We start from the raw sequence: 23342 nt of genomic DNA, 5'->3' as shown, positions 1-23342 counted from the left end.
CACTGCACTGGAGTGTCAACTTGATTTTGCGTTTAAACCCTGGAGTGGGACTCAAATGGTGGCACAGTGGTTAGCACCGCTGCCTCAATGTCAGGGACCCGGGTTCGATTCTCGACTTGGGGGTCACTGTCTGTGCAGAGTCTGCACGTTCTCCCCGTGTCTGCGAGGGTTTCCTCCGGGTGCTCCGGTTGTTTCCTCCCACGGTCTGAAAGATGTGCGGGCCGTGCTAAATTCTCCCTCAGTGTAACCGAACAGGTGCCGGAATGTGGCGACTAGGGGATTTTCACAGTAACTTCATTGCAGTGTTAATGTAAGCCTACTTGTGGCGCTAATAAATAAACTATAAAATATATCAATTTAGAAAAAAAATGTAGTTCGTAAGGCACAAAGTTCCAAGTTTTGTTTGCACTGATTTTGGGTCATGTCTTTGAGTTTAACCTTTTAATGTTTGTCATAGTCACCATGGCGCTGCTGCACAAAGTTTAGTATAAATTCAACCACTCCCATTCTCCAGGAAGAATTAGTTTTCTTAATCAGATTTAACAGCATGTGAAACTCTTTATGGTGAGACAAAGTGCCATTTATAATGGGATTTCTTTTTTGTTCCGAGTCTTGAACCAGCCTGTGCTGAAACAAAATTCCTTTGTACAAGATGTAGTAAATAGTGCCTCTGTCCTTATTTCCACCCCAGTGTGTAACATTCAGACTTATCTGGAGCTTCTGAAGGCAAGTAAAATGCTTTTTTAAAAAGGTTTGTTTATTAGTGTCACAAGTAAGCTTATATTAACACTGCAATGAAGTTAGCGAAAATCCCTTAGTCGCCACACGTGGATTGGCCGTGGGGCAGGGAAGTTGAAGGGGCGGGCCCAGGTGGGATGATCTTTTGGAGAGTCTTTGTCTGTTCGGGGGGGAATTTAGCATGGCCAATTCTCCTAACCAGCACGTCTTTCGGACTGTGGGAGGAAACCTATGCAAGCACGGGGAGAATGTGCAGACTCCACACAGACAGTGACCCAAGCCGGGAATCGAACCCGGGTCCCTGGCGCTGTGAGGCAGCAGTGCTAGCCACTGTGCCACTGTGCTGCCCTAACTTAAATGGATACAATTAATGCTTGCATAAGTTCTTTATCTCAATGCCTGTGGACCAGTACTGTTGATCATAAACCACTAATGATCTTCCAGATATATCTTGAGGAAAAATAGACTGCAGAATATTTGAACTTCAATGTCTTGAGGCTGGATGTGGATTTGTTCATTTGATTCCCAACGTGCTGTTTCCTAACTGCTCACACTTCCTGGCAGATGAATCGTAGAAGCTGTTGCTTCCTCCATCGGATAGAATGGGTTTCTCTGGCAGTGCCTTATGGCTAGTTTCAGAGAGGCATCAGAGGCTTTTTTCCATTACAAGAGTGCAGTCAACTATTAACAAGTCTGCTAACCTGCTTTTCGATTAAAACCTTCTTGTTTCAAGGCTACAAACATGTGACATCATGGATCCAGCCTTCCTATATGCAGCCTTCCCATCCAAGATAGAAAAGATGCTAATAGTCCTTGCTCATTGCAAACAAGATAAAAATAACTTCATTTGCAGAGTTAAAGTGCTTCATCACCTTCTGTTGGCGAAGACATACAACATGATCTGGAAACACTACGGGCGGCACAGTGGTTAGCACTGCTGCCTCACTGTGCCAGGGACCCAGGTTCGATTCCAGCCTTGGGTCTCTGTGTCTGTGTGGAGTTTGCACGTCCTCCCTGTGTCTGCGTGGGTTTCCTCCCACAGTCCAAAGATGTGCAGGTTAAGTGGATTGGCCATGCTAAATTGCCTAAAGGAGCAGACCACGTTCCCTTCACTCCCCGCCACTGAGTGATCTCCCGATGAGAAGCATTTCCCATCTTTAGAAATGGTGTGACTTGTTAAAAGCTGACCCAGGACATTCCTTTAGAGACTAGCAAGTAACCTGCACCTACACAATAACCATAACTACGCTTTTAACTTAAAAGTTGATGCTTGCAAATAGTAATTTGGTGGAATGGGACTTGAGTATTAGCAACAAAAGATGGCTTGAAATTATTGTTCAGTTTTGCTATTTGGGTGCTCTTTCAAATTGAGGAGTGCAAGGTGAAAAGCTTCGACTGTATTTGTCTTTTTTTTAGTAATACTCGTACGCGGTTGTGAAAGGTACAAGGGGCAAGTCTTTCTCTTTCACACAAGTTTCCGAGACCTTGCACCTGCACAGGAAATCTAGGCTGATGTTATCTGAACCCTTCTATCAAATTCCAGTTTGTGATTCACTGCCATCCAACTAATGTATCTGGACACCTTTTCAAGATTGTAACTTGCATCTCTCTCATGGGAATCATTACTCATTAACATTCTCCTTCCACTCTGCAACGATACCCACTCCCAACTATAGTAATGTAAAAGCAATTTGAGGTTAAATATTGCAATTTTGGAATTGGGCAACATCATAGACCATAAGAGCTGTTTGCGGTGGTTGTTTTGTATCTTGACTCTCTTTCCTTGGAGAGTAGACTGATGTAGTGGAAGGATTCGCAAGCTGATTTAACAGGCTGACGCACTGTAATGATATCGAAGCTGTACTGTCGGAGCCAAAACACATCACTTATCCTATTTTTAGTTGAATTCGTGTAGGTAATTGGAAATGAGCTATAAAGAACAAAAAGGTTCAATTTAGCAACTGGAGGTCCTAGTTCTGATGTGGCGATGGACTGGGGTGAACACAGTAAGAGTTTTAACAACACCAGGTTAAAGTCCAACAGGTTTATTTGGTAGCAAATGCCATTAGCTTTCGGAGCGCAGCTCCTTCGTCAGATGGAGTGGAAATCTGTTCTAGTTCTACAGAGCACGATCTGAGCTAAGTTCCAGTGTGGCTTAGTTGTCGCATTCTTGTCTCCTTGAGTCTCAAGGTTCTGGTTTCAAATCTCATTCCAGGACATCAGCATAAAAATCCAGGCTGGCTTTCAAGTAAAAAATGGAATGCTGCACAGTTGGGTGAAATAGAATCATAAGAGTCCCTGCAGTGCAGAAGGAGGCCATTTGTCCCATCAAGCCTGCACTGACAACTATCCTACCCAGGCACTATGCCTGTAATCCCATGTATTTACCCTGCTAACCCCCCTGACACTAATTTCGGAGAAACCCTACAGTGCAGAAAGAGGCCATTCGGCCCATCGAGTCTGCACCGACCACAATCCCACCCAGGCCCTACCCCCATATCCCTTCATATTTTACCCGCTAATCCCTCTCATCTACGCATCCCAGAACACTAAGGGGCAATTTTTTTTTTTAGCATAGCCAATCAACCTAACCCGCACATCTTTGGACTGTGGGAGGAAACCGGAGCACCCGGAGGAAACCCACGCAGACACGAGGAGAATGTGCAAACTCCACACAGACAGTAACCCAAGCCGGGAATCGAACCCAGGTCCCTGGAGCAGTGAAGCAGCAGTGCTAACCACTGTGCTACCGTGCCGCCCAAAGGGTCAATTTACCATGGCCAATCAACCTAACATCTTTGGACTGTGGGGGGGGGAAACCGGAGCATCTGGAGGAAACCCACGCAGACACGAGGAGAACGTGCAAACTCCACACAGACAGTGACCCAAGGCCAGAATTGACCCCGGGGCCCTGGTGCTGTGAGGCAGCAGTGCTAACCACTGTGCCATCGTGCTGCCCCAAACAGCACACCTCGCCTGCCAGCGTAACTGAGTAATTTCTCAGCTGCCTGTGGGGAAATTGAACCCCGGTGTCCCGCATGACAGGCGTGGATACTAACCACTATACTAATAAGGATGTATTAAACAGGGCCCCTTCTTGTGGGCATAAAAGATCCTGTGGTACCATTTTGAAGAACGGGGGAATTCTCTGGCCAAAATCTATCCCTCAATCAACATCACGTAAACAGATATTCTGCTCATGATCACATTTCAGACTGTGGGAGCTTGCTGTGCACAAATAGGTGCGCATTTCCCACATTACAGCAATGGCTACACATCAGAAGTGCTTCATTGGCCATAAAGCCATTGGCTGATGATTGTGAAAAGCCTTATATTTAATTCAAAATCACTTTCTTTCTGAATTACTGCCAGATGTTTATTACCTGACTTGTGCATTCGCTATGCTCATGGCTATTTGGACAGTTAATTAGTTAGCTGTGTTTGTGGTCGGACCATGATGGTGCTAGGATCAGCAGATGCTTTTTAATTCATTCTCTGGAGGTGGAAGTCACAGACAAGGCTGATATTTATTGCCTCGAGTTTGATACAAGGAGACTTCGGGGGGCAGTGAAAACTCAATGCCATTGGCATGCAGTGTTGCCACACATTGGCCAGACAAAGTAGGAAAGGCAGGTTTTGTTTCCAGTTTGGATCTTAATGATTTTTACGGTTAAACTTGTACCAGATTTTTTTTTAAGCTGAACTTAAATTCTCACCATGCTCTGGTGCGATGCGAACTCTTAGTCCAGGCTTCGGGATTACTCATCCAGGAACATAACCACTAATCCTATACGTAGTTGTTGCAATATTTAATGTAGGCGGCACAGTGGCTAGCACTGCTGCCTCACAGCTCCAGGGACCTGGGTTCGATTCCCGGCTTGGGTTACTGTCTGTGTGGAGTCTGCACGTTCTCCCTGTGTTTGCGTGGGTTTTCTCCCAGAGTCCAAAGATGTTAGGTTGATTGGACATGCTAAATTAACCCTTGGGTCCCAGGATGTGATGGGTTAGAGGGATTAGCAGGGTAATTAAGCGGGGATAAGGTCTGGGTGGGATTGTTGTTGGTGCAGACTCAATGGGCCGAATGGCACCCTTCTGCACTGTAGGGTTTTGATGTTTCTCTATGGTATAAAGAGGTGCCTGGATCTTGAGAATGTGATAGAAATATTCAATCTCTTAAACCCATTGAGAAGATATGACAAAAATGTGTCAAGAAATTGAATTGGCTATAAATGTATATTCATAGTTCATAGATCGTGAAGGACAGTCGCACCTGAGAATATGAAGCCAACATGATCACCTCATTGCAGAATATTTTAATGTTGGGCAGGTGACCTCCATTTATATCACTGCAAACTGGCACCATGGCATTAATTGTTCTAAACCAACGCAAGGATACCTACAGCCCATCTGGAGCTTGTACTCTCCAACTCTAGTCCACTGCTGGTTAAACCAAAAACGAAGAAGGTCCTTGTCTACGGTCTCAGGTGCCACTTTGATTAACATGGCAGCGTTTAAAGTGGAAGCCGGGAGCGGGGAGGCAGTGGCGTACCGGTATTGTTAGTATTCCAGAGATCCAGGGTAATGCTTTGGGGACCCGAGTTCGAACCCCATCACGGCGGATGGTGAAATTTGAATTGGATAAAGAAAAATCTGGAATCGAGTCTAATGATCATGAAATCATTGTCGATCATCATTTAAAAACCCATCTGGAAATCTGCTGTCCTTACCTGGTCTGGCCCACATGTGACTCCAGACCCACAGCAACGTGGTTGATTCTTAAATGGTGATTGGAGATGGGCAATAAATGCTGGCCCAGCCAGTGGCACCCAAACCCATGAAAGAACAAAAAAAAAATTAAACGCAGCTAAGCTTGCACTTCTAGCAGCTCTCTGACTGCACCCTCTTTCACCCGCCCCTCCCCAATACCTATAACCGCACCCCCCCCACCCCACCTTTTCTCTCGACAAAGCAATACATTTTCGCTCTGTACCAGAACTTGGGAAACTCCTCAGGGTAATAACTCAACGGAGAGGAATATCATTGCATACTTGGAACTGAAATGTACCTTCTGGAAGCTTGCAGTTACCACAAAATTACTACACTAATGTATCTACATTATTGTCAACTTTAATGACTAAACACTGGCTGTTGGCCCCTTGGCCTTGATGTCTGTTCTTGCTGTTGGAACCTTGTGATCTATTGCAACACAAAGTGGTATTTGAGTGTTGACACCAAAGGAAAAGCCCATTTTATAACCAGAGTGTGCACTTCCAGCCCATTGAATGTTGAATTCTTTTCTTCAAATGCAAGAGTGCATCCATTTTTTAAAATAAAATTCTTCCTCTCCTGAAGGGTTGGATTTTTTTTTCTTTTTTCTAACCTCCCCATGCCCCCCAACTTAGAATCATAGAATCCCCACAGTGCAGAAGGAGGCCATTCGGCCCATCGAGTCTACACCGACCACAATCCCACCCATTTACCCTGCTAATCCCCTGACACTAAGGGACAATTTAGCGTGGCCAATCAACCTAACCTGCACATCTTTGGACTGTGGGAGGAAACCGGGAGCACCCGGAGGAAACCCACGCAGACACGGGGAGAACGTGCAAACTCCACACAGACAGTGACCCGAGGCTGGAATTGAACCCAGGTCCCTGGCGCTGTGAGGCAGCAGTGCTAACCCACTGTGCCACTGTGCCGCTCCCCCTTCAAGGGTAAGGATTCTTGGTACATTAACTACTTGGCCGTTTATCAAACTGCATGTTGGGAGATTATTTAACCATGGCGACACTCAATATTAGGGTTGCCAACCCTCCAGGATTGCCCTGGAGTTTCCAAAAACTATCCGTTAATCTCCAGGATGCTGTAGGGAACAGTCCTGGGAGAAGAATCATGACTTTTTAAAAACAAATTTTTTTTTCTTGAAACGTTTTAATTTATCAGTTGTCAAAAACTGTTGGGGATAAAGAGAAAAGGATGTTTGACTGCCGGTCAGGAATCTTCCAATTGGTTAATAAAGACTTTGCTTGCTTCCTGATTAGTCATAGAGTTAATATAGCACAGAAAGAGGCCATTCAGCCCTTCGAGTAATGCGGGAAGTTGGCATGCTGTGAGAATTGATATGTTCGGTATTCAGTAGCTGGAATGCTGTGCAGGAGGACATTTAAATCTCCAGCAATACATCCAACCAGAATCTACTGATGACCATGAAACCATTGTTGGAAAAACTCATCTGGTTCGCTAATGTCCTTTAGGGAAGGAAATCTGCCATCCTTACCCAGTCTGGCCTACATGTGACTCCAGAGCCACAACCATGTGGTTGACTCTCAACTGCTCTCTGGCAACTGGGGATGGGCAATCCAAATCAATGTTGAACCTGATCATGTTCCCCAGAAGTGTGCACATGTGTTGGTTTAATTTTGTTAACTGAGGTTTTCATTGACCATATTTGAGGGCGGCACGGTAGCACAGTGGTTAGCACTGCTGCCTCACAGCTCCAGGGACCTGGGTTCAATTCCCGGGTTTGGGTCACTGTCTGTGTGGAGTTTGCACATTCTCCCCGTGCCTGCGTGGGTTTCCTCCCACACTCCAAAGATGTGCGGGTTAGGTGGATTGGCCGTGCTAAATTGCCCCTTGCTGTCCCAGGATGCGTAGTTTAGAGGGATTAGCAGGGTAAACGTGCGGGGTTGTCGGGATGGGGCCTGGATGGGATTGTTGTCAGCGCAGGCTGGATGGGCTGAATGGCCTCCTTCTGCACTGCAGAGATTCTATATTTAACCCTACAATTGGAAGCACCGTTACTTCCTTTCCAACTGTGTGTTGAGCTGATTGAAGAAAGGATAGTAGCGCACGATGAATCCTCATTCTTGGGCGGTTGAGGACTGGGAGATGTAGTGACTTTTATTTCTCTCATGTTTTGTTCTAGGCCGCCTCTGCATGAAAACCTTTATGACAACACTTTGCATTCTAGTCCCCATTCAACAGAACGTCGCCTGAGGGATCTTTGTGCACTGTTCACTCACCAGCCTCTTGCCACCCCCTAAGAAACTGGTTGTCTGCCTGTGCATCTAAATTGCAGGCCCACGCCACAGCCAGACCACCATGTTCCACCGACTCACCAGCCTTTTCTATGGGGAAACAGAGGAGGTCTGCACCCAGGGTCCTGATCCCAGTTTGACTGAAAAAGAGGATGATGGCTGGCTTATTGTTGACTTTCCAGGTAAGTTTGAAACTCCCTTAACTTCTTTCTCTTAAAGTGTAACTTATTGTTTTATGCTAACCGTACGTCCTTGTTGGAAATCTCTTAGAACCATTTCAGAATTAATTTCTAACTAGTAGTGACCAATTAATATCTTTGTAAAGTAGAATATTTAGCTTCTTTTACTTACTGCTTCCAAATCAATACTTTTGATAGAAAAGCCTGACACCAAAAATTGTTTAGCACTAACTGAAATTTTAGATGAGTCCTTAAAAGGTCAACGCTACTAATTCTACTTCAGTCAGGCCCTTGGTAATGATGATGCAATTTTTTCAGAAAGGTGTGAGCAGGTTCGAATCCCGCCGCGGCAGATGGTGGAATTTGAATTCAATAAAAAACATCTGGAATTAAGAATCTGCTGATTGGGAAAAACTCCATCTGGTTCACTAATGTCCTTTTTAGGGAAGGAAATCTGCCGTCCTTACCTGGTCTGGCCTACATGTGACTCCAGAGCTATGGCAATGTGGTTGACTCTCAACTGCCCTTGGGCAACTATTGGGCAATAAATGCTGACCAGCCAGCGACGCCCATGTCCCACAACTGAATAAAAAATGCAAAGCATTTTTAAAAAAAAAAAAGTGCATTCAGTTATAAGATATCTCTGGTCCAATGCCGTCTGGGATATCTGTGCCTCAGCGAACAAAGAACAGTACAGCACAGGAACAGGCTCTTTGGCCCACCAAGCCTGCACTGATCACGTTGTCCTATCCAGAACAACCGCCCGCACCCCTCTAATCCCTGCCTGTTCATGTGTCCATCCAGGTAAGTCTTTAAATGTCGGTAACGTATCTGCCTCAACCACCTCACTTGGCAATGCATTCCGGGCCCCCACCACCCTCTGTGTTCCCCGCTCCCCCCCCCCCCCCCCCAACATTACCTTGACCTTGTGCCCTGGGAAAAAGCTTCCAACTGTTCACCTTATCTATACCCCTCATAATTTTATGAACTCCTATCAGGTCGCCCCCTCAGCCTCCGTCTTTCCAGGGAGAATAATCCCAGTTTATTCAATCTCTCCTCATAGCTAATACCCTCCATACCAGGCAACATCCTGGTAAACCTTTTCTGTACTCTCTCCAAAGCCTGTGATTCTTTATTCTATATAACAAAATAATTTTTTTTCTTAAAATTTATTTATTAGTCACGAGTAAGGCTTACATTAACACTGCAGTGAAGTTACTGTGAATTTCCCCTGGTCGCCACACTCCGGCGCCTGCCCATGTCAATGCACCCTAACCAGCACGTCTTTCAGAATGTGGGAAGAAACCCACGCAGACACGGGGAGAACGTGCAGACTCCACACAGACAGTGACCCAAGCCGGGAATCGAACCCTGGTCCCCGGCGCTGTGAGGCAGCAGTGCTAACCACTGTGCCACCCAAATAAAAACAAACTGCTGGAAATATTCGGTGGATCAGAAACTGTGGAGAGAGAAAAACAGAATTAAGTCTCAGGGCTGTGACATTACATCCGAACCATCCTGAAATGTTACTGCTTTCTCTCACCACAGTCGCTGCCTGAACTGATGAGGATTTTCAGCATCTTCTGTTTTCATTTCAGATTTTCAGCATCTGCGGTATTTTGCTTTGGTGATTTTTGGGGGCTTTTTTTGGGATCACTTTTTTCACTTTCAAATATTGGACCAAGGGCATAAAAAATCCGAGATCTTGTTAACGCTGTGATCCGATGTTATTTGAACTGTTTTTTTAAAAAAACGATTCTCTTCCATTACCACCTCTATCTGGAAGTTCTGTGGCGCACTGGGTAGCACCCTTGCCCCTGAGGTGGCACAGTGGTTAGCACTGCTGCCTCATAGTCCCAGGGACCCGGGTTCGAGTCCCGGCTTGGGTCACTGTTTATACGGAGGCTGCACGTTCTCCTCATATCTGCGTGAGTTTCCTCCGGGCGCTCCTGTTTCCTCCCACAGTCTGAAAGAGGTGCTGGTTAGCTGCATTGAGTGGCCATGCTAAATTGCCCCTTAGTGCCAGGGGGACTAGCTAGGGTAAATGCATGGGGTTATGGGGATAGGACCTGGGTGGGATTGTGGTCAGTGGAGGCTCGATGGGCCGAATGGTCTCCTTCTGCACTGTAGGATTCTATGATTCTAATAAGTCTGGGTTCAAGTCCCACCCCAGGGCCAAGGGAGGTACATTTCATACAGCAGCCAAACAGGTAGAGTATCAAATTGCAAATGATTCCAGCACATGGCAATAGCCAGGCGGTAAGAGTGGAAGAAATTCCTGATCAGCCACATAATGGAAAGAGTGTTGGGACCTCTGCATCACTATCCACCGCTTCGTATTACAACATATGCAAATGCATGTCATCACACCCTGAGTGAACTATAATGCACTCACTTTGCCTAATAACTCCACTAACTGGCAAAGATAGGAATTGGGGTGCCCATTAAATTGGTCATGCAGGAGGAGGTAAGTCCTAGTTTGCAAGTTTTGCATACCAATCAAACCACTGACTATTCCTTTCATCAACCCTGCTTGTTAGTCAAACCAAAGGAGCTTTTATGGTTGCATCAGTCATGAAACAGTAAGAAGTCTCACAACACCAGGCTAAAGTCCAACAGGTTTATTTGGTATCATGAGCTTTCGGAGCGCTGCTCCTTCATCAGGTGAGTGGCTGCACTCACCTGATGAAGGAGCAGCGCTCCGAAAGCTCCTGATACCAAATAAACCTGTTGGACTTTAACCTGATGTTGTGAAACGACTTGCTGTGCCCAGCCCAGTCCAACGCCTGCATCTCTACATCAGCCATGAAAGAACGACCTTGAACCATACCAGGTATAGGACTGGGTGAGTTGAACAAATCTGAATTAGATTACAGCATAGGCCACTTCTCTCTTTGCCCCCTTCAGCTGCGACCTTTCTTCAGGACCCAAAACCAATTTGTCTTCGCTTTGCACTTTCTGTCAACTTTTCAAATGAAGCAGCATTGTACCATTTTTAACACTAGTTTATCTCATCTCACATTTGCAAACATTCTTGATGTACGTAGCAGTGAGCACCCAGCCAGATGTTAGATTCTTGGTGGAAATGAGCTGACTCGGTTATATTTGGGGGAGGAAGCTCTTGACTGATTTGGAAATTGGACCTGTGCTTTTTCTTGTGAACCCGTTTCATCAGCCCAGGGAAAAGTCCTACAAAGTTTCTCTCAAAGAAAAGTTGAACAAAAGCTTGCCCTATATAACCAGGATCGTATTCTATTCATCCTAGAATTCATAGAATCCCTACAGTACAGAAGGAGGCCATTTGGCCCATTGAGTCTGTACTGACCACAATCCCACCCAGGCCCTATTCCCGTAACCCTCATCTCCCCTACTAATCTGCCTGACACTAGGGTCAATTTAGCATGGCCCATCAACCTAACCCGCACATCCTTTGTGGTCTTCCTTAGTTTCACAGTCTTGGGAATTAAGTGCTTGTGTGTTTATCTTTATAAACCGCAATGCCAATCCTGTAGTCATCAACAAAGCAGGAGCTTTGGTAAGATTCAACCTAGAGGTCACATCATTTTGGTAAATGGTTTCCTCTAACGTCGAACATTGTTTGCAAGCTCACCAGCACAAGCTGGGTGTAAAAACCCACCGTGCTTCATATTTCTGCCATAGCTCTGGTCTTTTTGACAGCTGAGTATTGTTGTGGTAAACCACTGTTAGCTTATTGCCTGTGTGTGTGTGACATGCCTGGACAAGTCCCTACCGGCCCTGCCCGGGACTCCTCTTTTCCTCCCCCCTGCCCCCGGTCCAGGTATAAAGGTGACTGCTCCCCACCCCCCTGCCTCAGTCTGGACCAGTTCATCGGCATGGGTGTGCTCCAAGTCTTGCAAATAAAAGCCTATTTGTTCTTGCATACAAACTAGTCTTTGCTTGATTGATAGTGCATCAATTGTCACACCCAACTTGTTGACACAACTTCATTCAAAAATGAGGAACTTCATTCAGTAATGAGGATAATCTCTGGAATTCCAATTCAGTGGTTACCAGTCCCCTCAAATATTGCTCCTTCTGGATGTGACTCAGCAATGTGCTGAGAAATAACTCCCATCAGCAGCAACCTAGACCTCCCCTTCCATAGAGACCTTCAAGACAACCCCCCATCCCCAGCATGTCTCTATGAAACCCCCCCGGATGTGAGTCAAACATCTCGAACTCCATAATGATGAAACCTGGAGGAGAGCTTGGGCAGAAAACACCATCTCAAAGAAACACTCCAACCCAACATCTCAACAACCAGGCTTCAATCTCAATCTGAGCATGTGGACAACCCTCTATAGAATACAGACTGGACATGGCCAATCTACAAGAGGCTGTAACTGCAGAAACTCTGACTACCATGGAGCATGTAAAAAGAAATCTTGCCCCCCACCCCTGCCCAGCTCAAGTTTGAGGGTGACATCCTGGAGTTACACTTATCGACCAGCAGGGCATTGAGTGGCTTCTGCTCCTGAAGACGACTAACATTGTGTAGAGTAAAGCTTGGTCCTTGTTGTGTCAGCTTTACAAGCAGGCGATAGCCTAGTGGTATTATCGCTGGACTATTAATCCGGAAACTCAGCTAATGTTCTGGGGATCTGAGTTTGAATCCTGCCACGGCAGATGATGGAATTTGAATTCAATTTTTAAAAAAAATCTGGAATTAAGAATCTATTGACCATGAAACCATTTCAGAAAAACCCATCTGGTTCACTAATGTCCTTTAGGGAAGGAAATCTGCCGTCCTTACATGGTCTGGCCTACATGTGACTCCAGAGCCACAGCAATGTGGTTGACTCTCAACTGCCCTCCAAGGGCAACCAGGGATGGGCAATAAATACTGGCCCAGCCAGCGACGCCCATGTCCCACGAATGAATTTTTGAAAAAAGCGTCCCACCAACAACCAAATTTGTGGCCCCTAATAACTACTGAAATACATCTCACCCATTTTATATTCACAATTTTACATGCATGCTTGGCATCCCTTAAGGCCCTCGGCCCCTCGTTAACATATGCCAGGAATTTAGCAGCTGTTTTAGGATCTCTGACATGCCAGGCCTGCCTTTAATCAGGGTTTCCTATTTTGGTGGCAGCATGCAAACTTTTTAAAAAAAATACCTATCATACACACCACTCAGCTCCTGACCTTGTTATAGCCCTGGTTCAAACATAGACAAGAGAGCTGAATGCTGACATCAAGGCAGTGTTTGACTAAGTGTGGCATCATGGAGCCCCAGCAAAACTGAAGTAAGTGGTTGTAGTCCTATCCAGCACAGGAAGTCTACCATCTCAGATCCAGGACAACAAAGAACAGTATAGCACAAGAAACAGGCCCTTCGGCCCTCCAAGCCTGTGCCGCTCATTGGTCCAACTAGACCATTTGTTTGTATCCCTCCATTCCCAGACTGCTCATGTGACTATCCAGGTAAGTCTTAAACGATGCCAGCGTGTCTGCCTCCACCACCCTACTTGGCAGCGCATTCCAGGCCCCCACCACCCTCTGTGTAAAAAAACATCCCTCTGATCTGAGTTATACCTCGCCCCTCTCACCTTGAGCCCGTGACCCCTCGTGATCGTCACCTCTGACCTGGGATAAAGCTTCCCACTGTTCACCCTATCTATACCCTTCATAATTTTGTACACCTCTATTAGGGCTCCCCTCATTCTCCGTCTTTCCAGGGAGAACAAGCCCAGTTTATCCAGTTTATCACTGCAAGAGTTTCTCAGAGGAATGTCCGAGGGTCAACCATCTTTATCAATGACCTTCCCTCCATCTTCAGGTCAGAACTGGGGATATTTGCTGATGGATGATTGATTGCACCATTAGTGACGACTCAGATACTGAAGCAGTATGTATCCATATGCGACAAGTCCTGGACAATATCCAGGCTTGGGCTGATAAGTGGCAAGCTACGCTTGTGCCACAGAGGTGCTAAGCAATGACCAACTCTAACGAGAGAATCCAGCTGTCTCCCCATGATATTCGATGGCATTGCCATCATTGAATCCACCACTATCAACATCCTAGGGGTTACCATTAACTATAAACTGATCAATATTTAACTGATCAATCAACTGGACCAACTGTATAAATAATGTGTCTACAGGAGCAGGTCAGAGGCTGGGAATTCTGCTTTGAGTGACTCACTTCCTGACTCCCCAAAGCCAGTCCAACGTCATCTATAATGCACAAGTCAGGAGTGTCTTGGATAACTCTCCACTTGTCAAGTTGAGCGCAGCTCCAACAACACTCAAGAAACCTGACCCCATCCAGGACAAATCAGCCCACTTGACTGGCACCTCATCCACTACCTTCAACATTCACTTCCTCCACCAACGACACTGGCAGCAGTGCCACATCCAACTCATTGACCAGATACAGCAGCTTACTAAGGCTTCTCTGCCAGCTCTTCCAAACCTGGTATCTCCAGGAAATCCAAAGGCAGCAGATACATGGGAACACCAACACCTGCAAGTTCCCCTCCAAGCCACATACCATCCCAACTTGGAACTATATCACCGTTCCTACACAGGGTCAAAATCCTGGAACTCCTTCCCTTACAGCACCATGGGTGTACCTACATCACATGGACTGCAACAGTTCAAGAAGGCAGCTCGCCACCACCTTCTCAAGGGCAATTAGGGATAGGTGATAAATGCAGGCCTATCCGGCGATACCCACGTCCTAGAATGTTTGAAATTTACAGCACAGGAGGAGGCCATTCGGCCAATCGTGTCTGCACCGACTCACGAAAGAGCTACCCAGCTAGCCCCATTCTCCAGCCCTATCTCTGTAACCCTCCAAATTCATCACGTATAAATATGTGTATGAAAGAATTTTTGGAGTGCCGATGAATGTCGCCCAATCCATCACGCAAACCAGCCTCCCATCCATTGACTCTGTCTACACTTCCCACTGCCTCAGCAAAGCAGCCAACATAATCAAGGACCACACGCACCCCAAACGTTCTCTCTTCCACCTTCTGTCGGGAAAAAGATACAAAAGTCTGAGGTCACGTACCAACCGACTCAAGAACAGCTTCTTCCCTGCTGCCATCAGACTTCTGAATGGACCTACCTTGCATTAAGTTGATCTTTCTCTACACCCTAGCTATGACTGTAACACTACATCCTGCTCTCTCTCCTTTCCTTCTCTATGAATGGTATGCTTTGTCTGTAGAGCGTGCAAGAAACAATACTTTTCACTGTATACTAATACATGTGACAATAATAAATCAAATAATTGTTCCAGCAATGGTGGCTTTGCCTTCAGCTGCCTAGGCCCTAAGCACTGGAACTTCTCAGTCTCTCTACCCTTCTCTCCATCTTTTTAGGATGTTCCTTAAAACCTATCCCTTGAGACCAAGGGTGGGATTTTCCGGCCACGCTCGCCCCAAAACTGGAAAATCTCACCTGAGGTCAACGGACCTTTGCATGGTTCCTTCTCCTCCACCCGCTACAATTCCCGTGGCGGGCGGGACGGTAAAATTCCCCCCAAAGGTTTGGTGATCTGCCTTGGTGTACAGCGTGATGACATTTTACTCCTGTGGGGTGGCTTGGGTCATTTAAGACCATAAAACAGAGGAGCAGAATTAGGCCACTCGGCCCATCGAGTCTGCTCCGCCATTCAATCATGGCTGATATTTTTCTCATCCCCATTCTCCTGCCTTTTCCCCAATAATAATTAATTGTGTTAAATGTGCTATTGGTAAGTCCCCCATCAACTGCAAAGAGACTGCTAAAGCAGAAGGAAACAGCGGGTGGGTGTGACCTATAAGTGGGAGAGCCTGTATCCAAGTCAATATTGTACGTAACATGGAGAGGCTCCCTGTATCCATATTGGGTAAACCAAACGCATTGGGCTGAAGCAGACTTTTCCACTTTGTCCCTGCCCGGTATCACCTGTGATAATGGCATCGCTATTTATTTATCTTGGGAGATTCTCAAACATTTTTGCCCTTCCCCTGATTCAGCCTCAGGACATTGGATTCTGCCGTGTGGGGAGTCGTGAATGTGAGCTATCGCTGCCTTTTCATCATTGCACTGCCTGTTTAAACTTGCCACTTTGATTAGGCATTCCTGCGGTGTTGTTTTTCTTCTAGTTTTGTGCTTCAGAACAAACAGTTTGGAACAATCTGCAACTGTCCCCTAAGGTCATTAGTATGCATACTAATACCACTTGTTGAGGTCATTGTTTCCAGCTGCAAGCAAGTGAGCCTGGGAGGAATAGTGCCAGCTTCACAAAACATCAATTCATGCAATGCGGGAAGGGATCCTTTGGCCCAATGTGCCTGTACCGAGCTACCAATTAGTCCTACTTCCCTGTTCTTTCCCCAGAGCCCAGCAATTAATTTCCTTTCTTCCCCCATTGCCCTGGGTGTATAGAAGATCATCAAATCCCCACACTGCAGGAAGAGGCCATTTGGCCCATTGAACCTGCACCGATAACAATCTCACCCAGGTCCTATTTCACCCTCCCCCACCCCCCCCCCCCCCCCCCCAATCCCCGTAACCCCATATATTTACCCTGCTTGTCACCCTGACAGTAAGGGGCAATTTAGCACGGCCAATCCACCTACCCTGCACATCTTTGGGCTGTGGGAGGAAACCGGAGCGCCCGGAAGAAACCCACGCAGGCACACAGACTGTCACCCGAGGCTGGAATTGAACCTGGGTTCCTGGCACTGTGAGGCAGCAGTGCCAACCACTGTGATACCCAGAATAATCTTGCAAATGTAGAGGTTTATCTGTTGTTGTCAAATCAAAAGGCCAGTTTGGATTACCCAGCCATTCTCAGATGAGACATTTAAGCTCCCATTACAAATATCTATCTTCCTCTCCTGGATATCAAAGGGAAGAAGGTGGCCTGGTGATATTGTCACTGGACTTGTAATCCAGAGACCCAGGGTTAACGCTTTGGGGACCACAGCAGATGGTGAAATTTGATTTTTTTTAAAAACCTGGAATTATAAGTTTAATGATGACCATGAAACCATTGTCTTTTTTTTTTAAAAAAAAAACCCATCTGATTCACTAATGTCCTTCAGGGAAGGAAATCTGCCGTCCTCACCTGGTCTGGCCTACATGTGATCCCAGACTCCTATTGGTTGACTTTAACTGCCACTCAGTTCAAGGGGCAATTAGGAATGGGCAACAAATGTTGGCCTTGCCAGCGATGCCCACATCCCATGAAATAATATCAAAAATCCCATGTGTATTTGCAGAGCAGTTGGGAATGCCCCTGTCACGCTGGCCAACAAACCCTTCTCTTCCCCCCTCAAACCAGGGCTCTATCACTAGTCATTTGATGTTTGTAAGATCTCACTGTATGAGTAAATGGCTGTCAAATATCTATTTATCTACTCTTAAATAACTTCAGTGTTGCTGTTGAATGCACAAACTTAACTAGGGGATTAGTACTGGGGGGGGAGGGGGGTGCAAACCAGCAGGAATGATGAACCTTTTTGATATAAATAATCCCATGTCAAATTTGGCAAGGAGCCCTTTTTTTTTTCTTTGAAATATATGAGAATAAACCTCTTGGAACATAATACCCTCCTGAAGATTAGCTTTAAATAATCCAACATGCACAGAAATACTCTAGCACTCTCCGTGTGTGGTCTGTACAAGTGCCTCAGCATACCTGGGAACCAGACACAAGTATATTATTGTGCTGTTGGATTGGAGTCGTTTCAGTAACCCCCAAAGAGTGCTGGTTGCAAGCACTCTAACTTTATTGTGACATATTTACCCTAGCTTCTTTCCAGGCTGCTTTCTCCTGACTCTCTCCGATCACGAGTATATGTCAATTCCTTCTTTGACATCATGGCACGGTGACACAGTAGTTAGGACTGCTGACTCTCTCAGCGCCAGGGTCCCAGGTTCGAATCCTGGCTTGAGTCACTGTCTGTGTGGAGTTTGCACGTTCTCCCCGTGTCTGCGTGGGTTTCCTCCGGGTGCTCTGGTTTCCTCCCACAGTTTAAAGATGTGCGGGTTCGGTTGATTGGCCATGCTAAATTGCCCCTTAGCGTCAGGGGGACTAGCTAGGGTAAATGCATGGGGTTATGGGGATGAGGTCTGGGTGGGATTGTGGTCGGTGCAGGCTCGATGGGCCGAATGGCCTCCTTCTGCACTGCAAGGATTCTATGATCTCAGACTATTACAATTAACCCCTTTATGAGACTTGGTCCAACATACTCCATTACATTTCATCTTTCCCCCAAAGTCTCTGTTCAGACTCGACGTTTCTGGAAACCCAGTTCTTCAGTCTAGCCGTTCTGAACATTTCAGTGTTTTTGAAGTCCTGTAGGAATTATTATATTTTATATATTTATGTATTTGTCACAAGTAGGCTTACATTAGCACTGCAATGAAGTTACTGTGAAAATCCCCTAGTCGCCACCCTGTTCGGGTACACTGAGGGAGGATTTAGCATGGCCAATGCACCTAACCAGCACGTCTTTTAGACTGTGGGAGGAAACCGGAGCACCCGGAGGAAACCCACGCAGACACGGGGAGAACGTGCAGACTCTGCACAGACAGTGACCCAAGCTGGGAATTGAACCTGGGTCCCTGGTGCTGTGAGGCAGCAGTGCTAACCACTGTGCTACTGTAGCCTCTTCTGCTCTTTTTAGTTATCGTTTGTTTTCCTTCTCTCTCTCTGGTGTTTCGTGTTCTCTCTTCTCTCTCCTGGTTTTTTTTTTGAGCTTCTCAACTTCTCCTACCCTGATAAGTGTTGTGGTACCTTTATTAATCTACTGTACCTCGCTCTCCCCTCATTTGTAGGGAGTAAGACATTCCTGTTCTCCCTTTGGATGCTGTGGAACAGAATTCAAACTAGCAGAGGGTTCGGGATCACCTGTCATCTTTCCTTTCCTCCTGATTTCCATCTCTCGTGTCACTTATTTTCTTTCTGTTGCCTGATGGAGATCAAAGCTGCTCTGTTTCTTGCTGTGTCCTTTACATCTGGACCACGTAAGATCTCCGTTGTGGTGATTTCTCCAAATCCCCATTGATTTCTGATCCAAACCCAATTTTTCCTGTCAACGATCTGATCACTTTCTCGCTCTGTATGGTATTGTTTCATCCGTTTACTTTGGTAAGTTTCCTCTTTTTTTTTCTCATATTTTCTCCAAATCTATGAGGTAAATTGTCTACTCCCACCCGTTGCGGGAATTGTCGTGGGTGGGATGGAAAATTCTGCGACCGTTTAAAGGTCTGTTGACCTCCTGAGGGAAATTTCCGGTTTTGGGCAGGCATGGCTGTGAAGTCCTGCCCTGTGTCTTTGGCCAATGGCATCAACGTGTGTAGAAGAGTTGGAACCAGTGTCCACAACCTTAGACCATAAGACATGGGAGCGGAATTAGGCCACTCGGCCCATTGAGTCTGCTCTGCCATTCAATCATGGCTGATATGTTTCTCATCCCCATAACCCTGATCCCCCTTATTAATCAAGAACCTATCTATCTCTGTCTTAAAGACACTCAATGGCCTGGCTTCCACAGCCTTCTGCGGCAAAGAATTCAACAGATTCACCACTCTCTGGCTGAAGAAATTCTTCCCCATCTCTGTTTTAAAGGATCGTCCCTTTAGCCTGAGGTTGTGTTCCCTCTGGTTCTAGTTTTTCCTATTAGTGGAAACATCCTCTCCACTTCCACTCTATCCAGGCCTCGCAGTATCTTCAAGTTTCAATAAGATTCCCCCCTCATCATACTAAACTCCAATGAGTACAGATGCAGAGTCCTCAACCGTTCCTCATACGACAAGCTCTTCATTCCAGGGATCATTCTTGTGAACCTCCTCTGGTCCCTATCCAAGGCCAGTACATCCTTCCTAAGATACGGGCCTCAAAACTGCTCACAATATTCCGATGTGGTCTGACCAGAGCCTTATACAGCCTCAGAAGTACATCCCTGCTCTATATTCTAGCCCTCTCGACCTTCTTCTCATGAGCAGCTCACGTGGAGCTAATCCACTCTGCATGGACGAGGATCTACAACTCGAGCACTGGTTGAATATCCCCATTCTTTTTCAGGGATGACTTTACAATTCTGACACTGTTCTGGGTTCAAATCCCGTCAAGGCAGGTGGCGGAATTTCAATTCAAATATATAAAAAACAATCTGGAATTAAGAATCTAATGATGACCATGAAACCATTGTCAATTGTCGGAAAAACCCATCTGGTTCACTAATGTCCTTTTAGGGAAGGAAATCTACCGTCCTTACCCGGTCTGGCCTACATGTGACTCCAGAGCCACAGCAATGTGGTTGACTCTCAACTGCCCTCGGGCAACTAGGGATGGGCAATAAATGCTGATGTGGAGATGCCGGCGTTGGACTGGGGTAAACACAGTAAGAGTTTTAACAACACCAGGTTAAAGTCCAACAGGTTTATTTGGTAGCAAATGCCATTAGCTTTCGGAGCGCTGCTCCTTCGTCAGATGGAGTGGATATCTGCCTCTGATTCAGCCTCTGATCTTCGGGTAAGCGTTCTCCAAGGTGGCCTTCACGACACACGACAGCGCAGAGTCGCTGAGCAGAAACTGATAGCCAAGTTCCGCACACATGAGGACGGCCTAAACCGGGATCTTGGGTTTATGTCACACTATCAGTAACCCCACAGCTTGCCTCCTGGACTTGCAGAATCTCACTGGCTGTCCTGTCTGGAGACAATACACATCTCTTTAACCTGTACTTAATGCCCCCTCCACTCACATTGTCTGTATCTTTAAGACATTGGTTGGTTGTAGAGATTCGCATTCTAATCAGTATTCTGTAACTTGATTTTGTGTCTCTGTATTCCCTGTTTGAGAGCAGATATCCACTCCATCTGACGAAGGAGCAGCGCTCCGAAAGCTTAATGTCATTTGCTACCAAATAAACCTGTTGGACTTTAACCTGGTGTTGTTAAAACTCTTACAATAAAATGCTGGCCAGCCAGCGACAGTCTGGCAACGTCTGTGGAGCAAGAAACAGAGTTAACGTTTCGAGTCCAATGTGACTCTTCTCCAGAACGGAGCATCGGAATTTTTTGGTTATTGGATTGAACCTCGAGTGCCACCTCATTTACACACTTTAACCTAAGGGGCTAGAATGATGTGTGAAGGTGGGATGATGAAGATTGCGATGTTTCAGATGTTCAACTGAGCAGAAATCAAAATGTTATTTCGATAGCAACCCAGCAAACTTTCCAAGTGAATACTAGAGTTGTTGGTAAAGTTTATTTATTAGTCACAAGTAGACTTACATTAACACTGCAATGAAGTTACTGTGAAAATCCTCTAGTCGCCACACTCCGGCGCCTGTTCGGGTACACTGAGGGAGAATTTAGCATGGCCAATGCACCTAACCAGCATGCCTTTCGGACTGTGGGAGGAAACCCATGTGGACACTGGGAGAACGTGCAGACTCTGCACAGACAGTGACCCAAGCCAGCAATTGAACCAGGGTCCCTGGCACTGTGAGGCAGCAGTGCTGACCACTGTGCTACCCTGTGGTCGCCTGTGCCGCAATGATACTTTCGGCCCATTGAACCCAAGCCAGCTGTCTGTGGAGCAATGAGGTCAGTTCCATTTCCCTGTGCTATCACTGCAGCTGTGTCAATCCATTTCCTTCAACAGTCCACTTGGTTTCTTTTTAAAACCATTGATCATCGACCTATCCACACAGCTATTAGGTTCAGATCGTTACCATTCACATTTTCAGAAAGAAAGTTTCTCCTCGCATCGCTTGCGGAGTTTGCACATTCTCCTCGTGTCTGCGCGGGTTTCCTCCGGGTGCTCCGGTTTCCTCCCACAGTCCAAAGATGTGCGGGTTAGGTTGATTGGCCATGCTAAAAAATTGCCCCTTAGTGTCCTGGGATGCGTAGATTAGAGGGATTAGCGGGTAAAATATGTAGGGATATGGGAGTAGGGCCTGGGTGGGATTGTGGTCGGTGCAGACTCGATGGGCCGAATGGCCTCTTTCTGTACTGTAGGGTTTCTATGACATCGCTTGCCCAGAAGAATTAAAACGTACACAAAATATTTGTCAGAATATTTGACCCCCACCAAAGGTGACCATCTCTTGGGAAACAAAACAAGGGCCACTTTGGCCGGTATTTTTTACGAGCTCGCTTGGGCGGGGTCTGTAAATCATAGAACTCTACAGTGCAGAAAGAAGCCATTCGGCCCATCGAGTCTGCACCAACCACAATCCCACCCAGACCCTATCCACATATCCCTACATATTTACCCACTAATCCCTCTAACCTATGCACCCCGGGACACTAAGGGGCAATTTATAATGGCCAATCAACCTAGCCCGCACATCTTTGGACTGTGGGAGGAAACCGGAGCACCCGGAGGAAACCCACGCGGACACGGGAAGAATGTGCAAACTCCACACAGACGACGACCCGAGCCGGGATTCGAACCCAGGTCCCTGGAGCTGTGAAGCAGCAGTGCTAACCACTGTGCTACCGTGCCGCCCAAGGTCATTGGAGAATTCCGTTCACCGAGCCGCGCCCGGCGATAAAATGCCGGCATTTGTCTCAGGACTGGGGGAGGTGTTGTGGGAGGAGGGGGTTGTAAGAACACTTGCTGGTATCACAAGAATGGATGGGGGTGATGATGAGGATTGGGAGGGTAGTTTTTGCTGATTATTTTTAATTGGGGAGGGATGGATTTAAAGCAACCAGAACCATAACTCATCGTGTGGAGTCTAACGTGACCATCTCAGTCTCGCAGACTTGCAATCCTGCTCAAAGCAAGAGGTTCCCAGCATCAGTCTCTCACAGACTGTCCTACAAGTAGGGAAAGGTAAAGTCACCGTAGCCTCAGATAGGCTGCTCTCTCTCTCTCCCCTGTTTGAGAGGGAAAGCTGACTGGTGATTATTTAACCTGAGGGTCACCACACCTCTGGCAAGAGGGGCAAGGTTGATGAGGTGGGGTCTTCATGAATAACCTCAGCCGGTATGGGAATTGAACCCGCGCAGTTGGCATTGCTCCGCATCACGAACCAGCCATCTAGCCAACTGAGCTAAACTGACCCCGGGGAGTAAAAGCTTCCCTCGAGGGACACAAGACAAATAGGGGACAAAGGGCATAAGGGGCGCAACATAAACAGTCGAAAATAAAGGACAATCCCATACGAAGCGGGAAAGTTGGTCACCATGTTTTCACTTAACATTGCCTTCTGGTTTAACTAAGTGTAAAGAAATGGCAGTTTCTCCTTTTCCTTTTGACCAGTGATACTAGACGGTCATTATTGCTGTCGATAGGAACACGTATAAGAGCTGATTAAATTTTTATTTGAAGTGAAATTTAAGCCACAGGGCGGCACAGTGGTTAGCACAACTGCCTCACAGCGTCAGGGACCTGGG

The 23342-nt window shown here is 46.4% G+C and overlaps 1 protein-coding gene across 2 annotated transcripts in view; it reads left to right on the top strand.

The window, feature by feature from the left end:
• The window catches only part of tp53inp2b (tumor protein p53 inducible nuclear protein 2b), a 47215-nt gene that overhangs the window by 14878 nt on the left and 8995 nt on the right, over positions 1-23342 (top strand). For both annotated transcript variants that reach the window (XM_078236786.1, XM_078236785.1), the window contains exon 2: positions 7664-7957. In XM_078236786.1, the coding sequence (XP_078092912.1) occupies positions 7840-7957 (118 nt within the window). In that variant the 5' untranslated portion in view covers positions 7664-7839. The remainder of the gene's footprint in view (positions 1-7663; positions 7958-23342) is intronic.

The sequence above is a fragment of the Mustelus asterias genome, chromosome 20 (genome assembly GCF_964213995.1).
Source record: "Mustelus asterias chromosome 20, sMusAst1.hap1.1, whole genome shotgun sequence".
NCBI lineage: Eukaryota > Metazoa > Chordata > Chondrichthyes > Carcharhiniformes > Triakidae > Mustelus > Mustelus asterias.
This window is presented reverse-complemented; position numbering and strand designations above follow the sequence as displayed.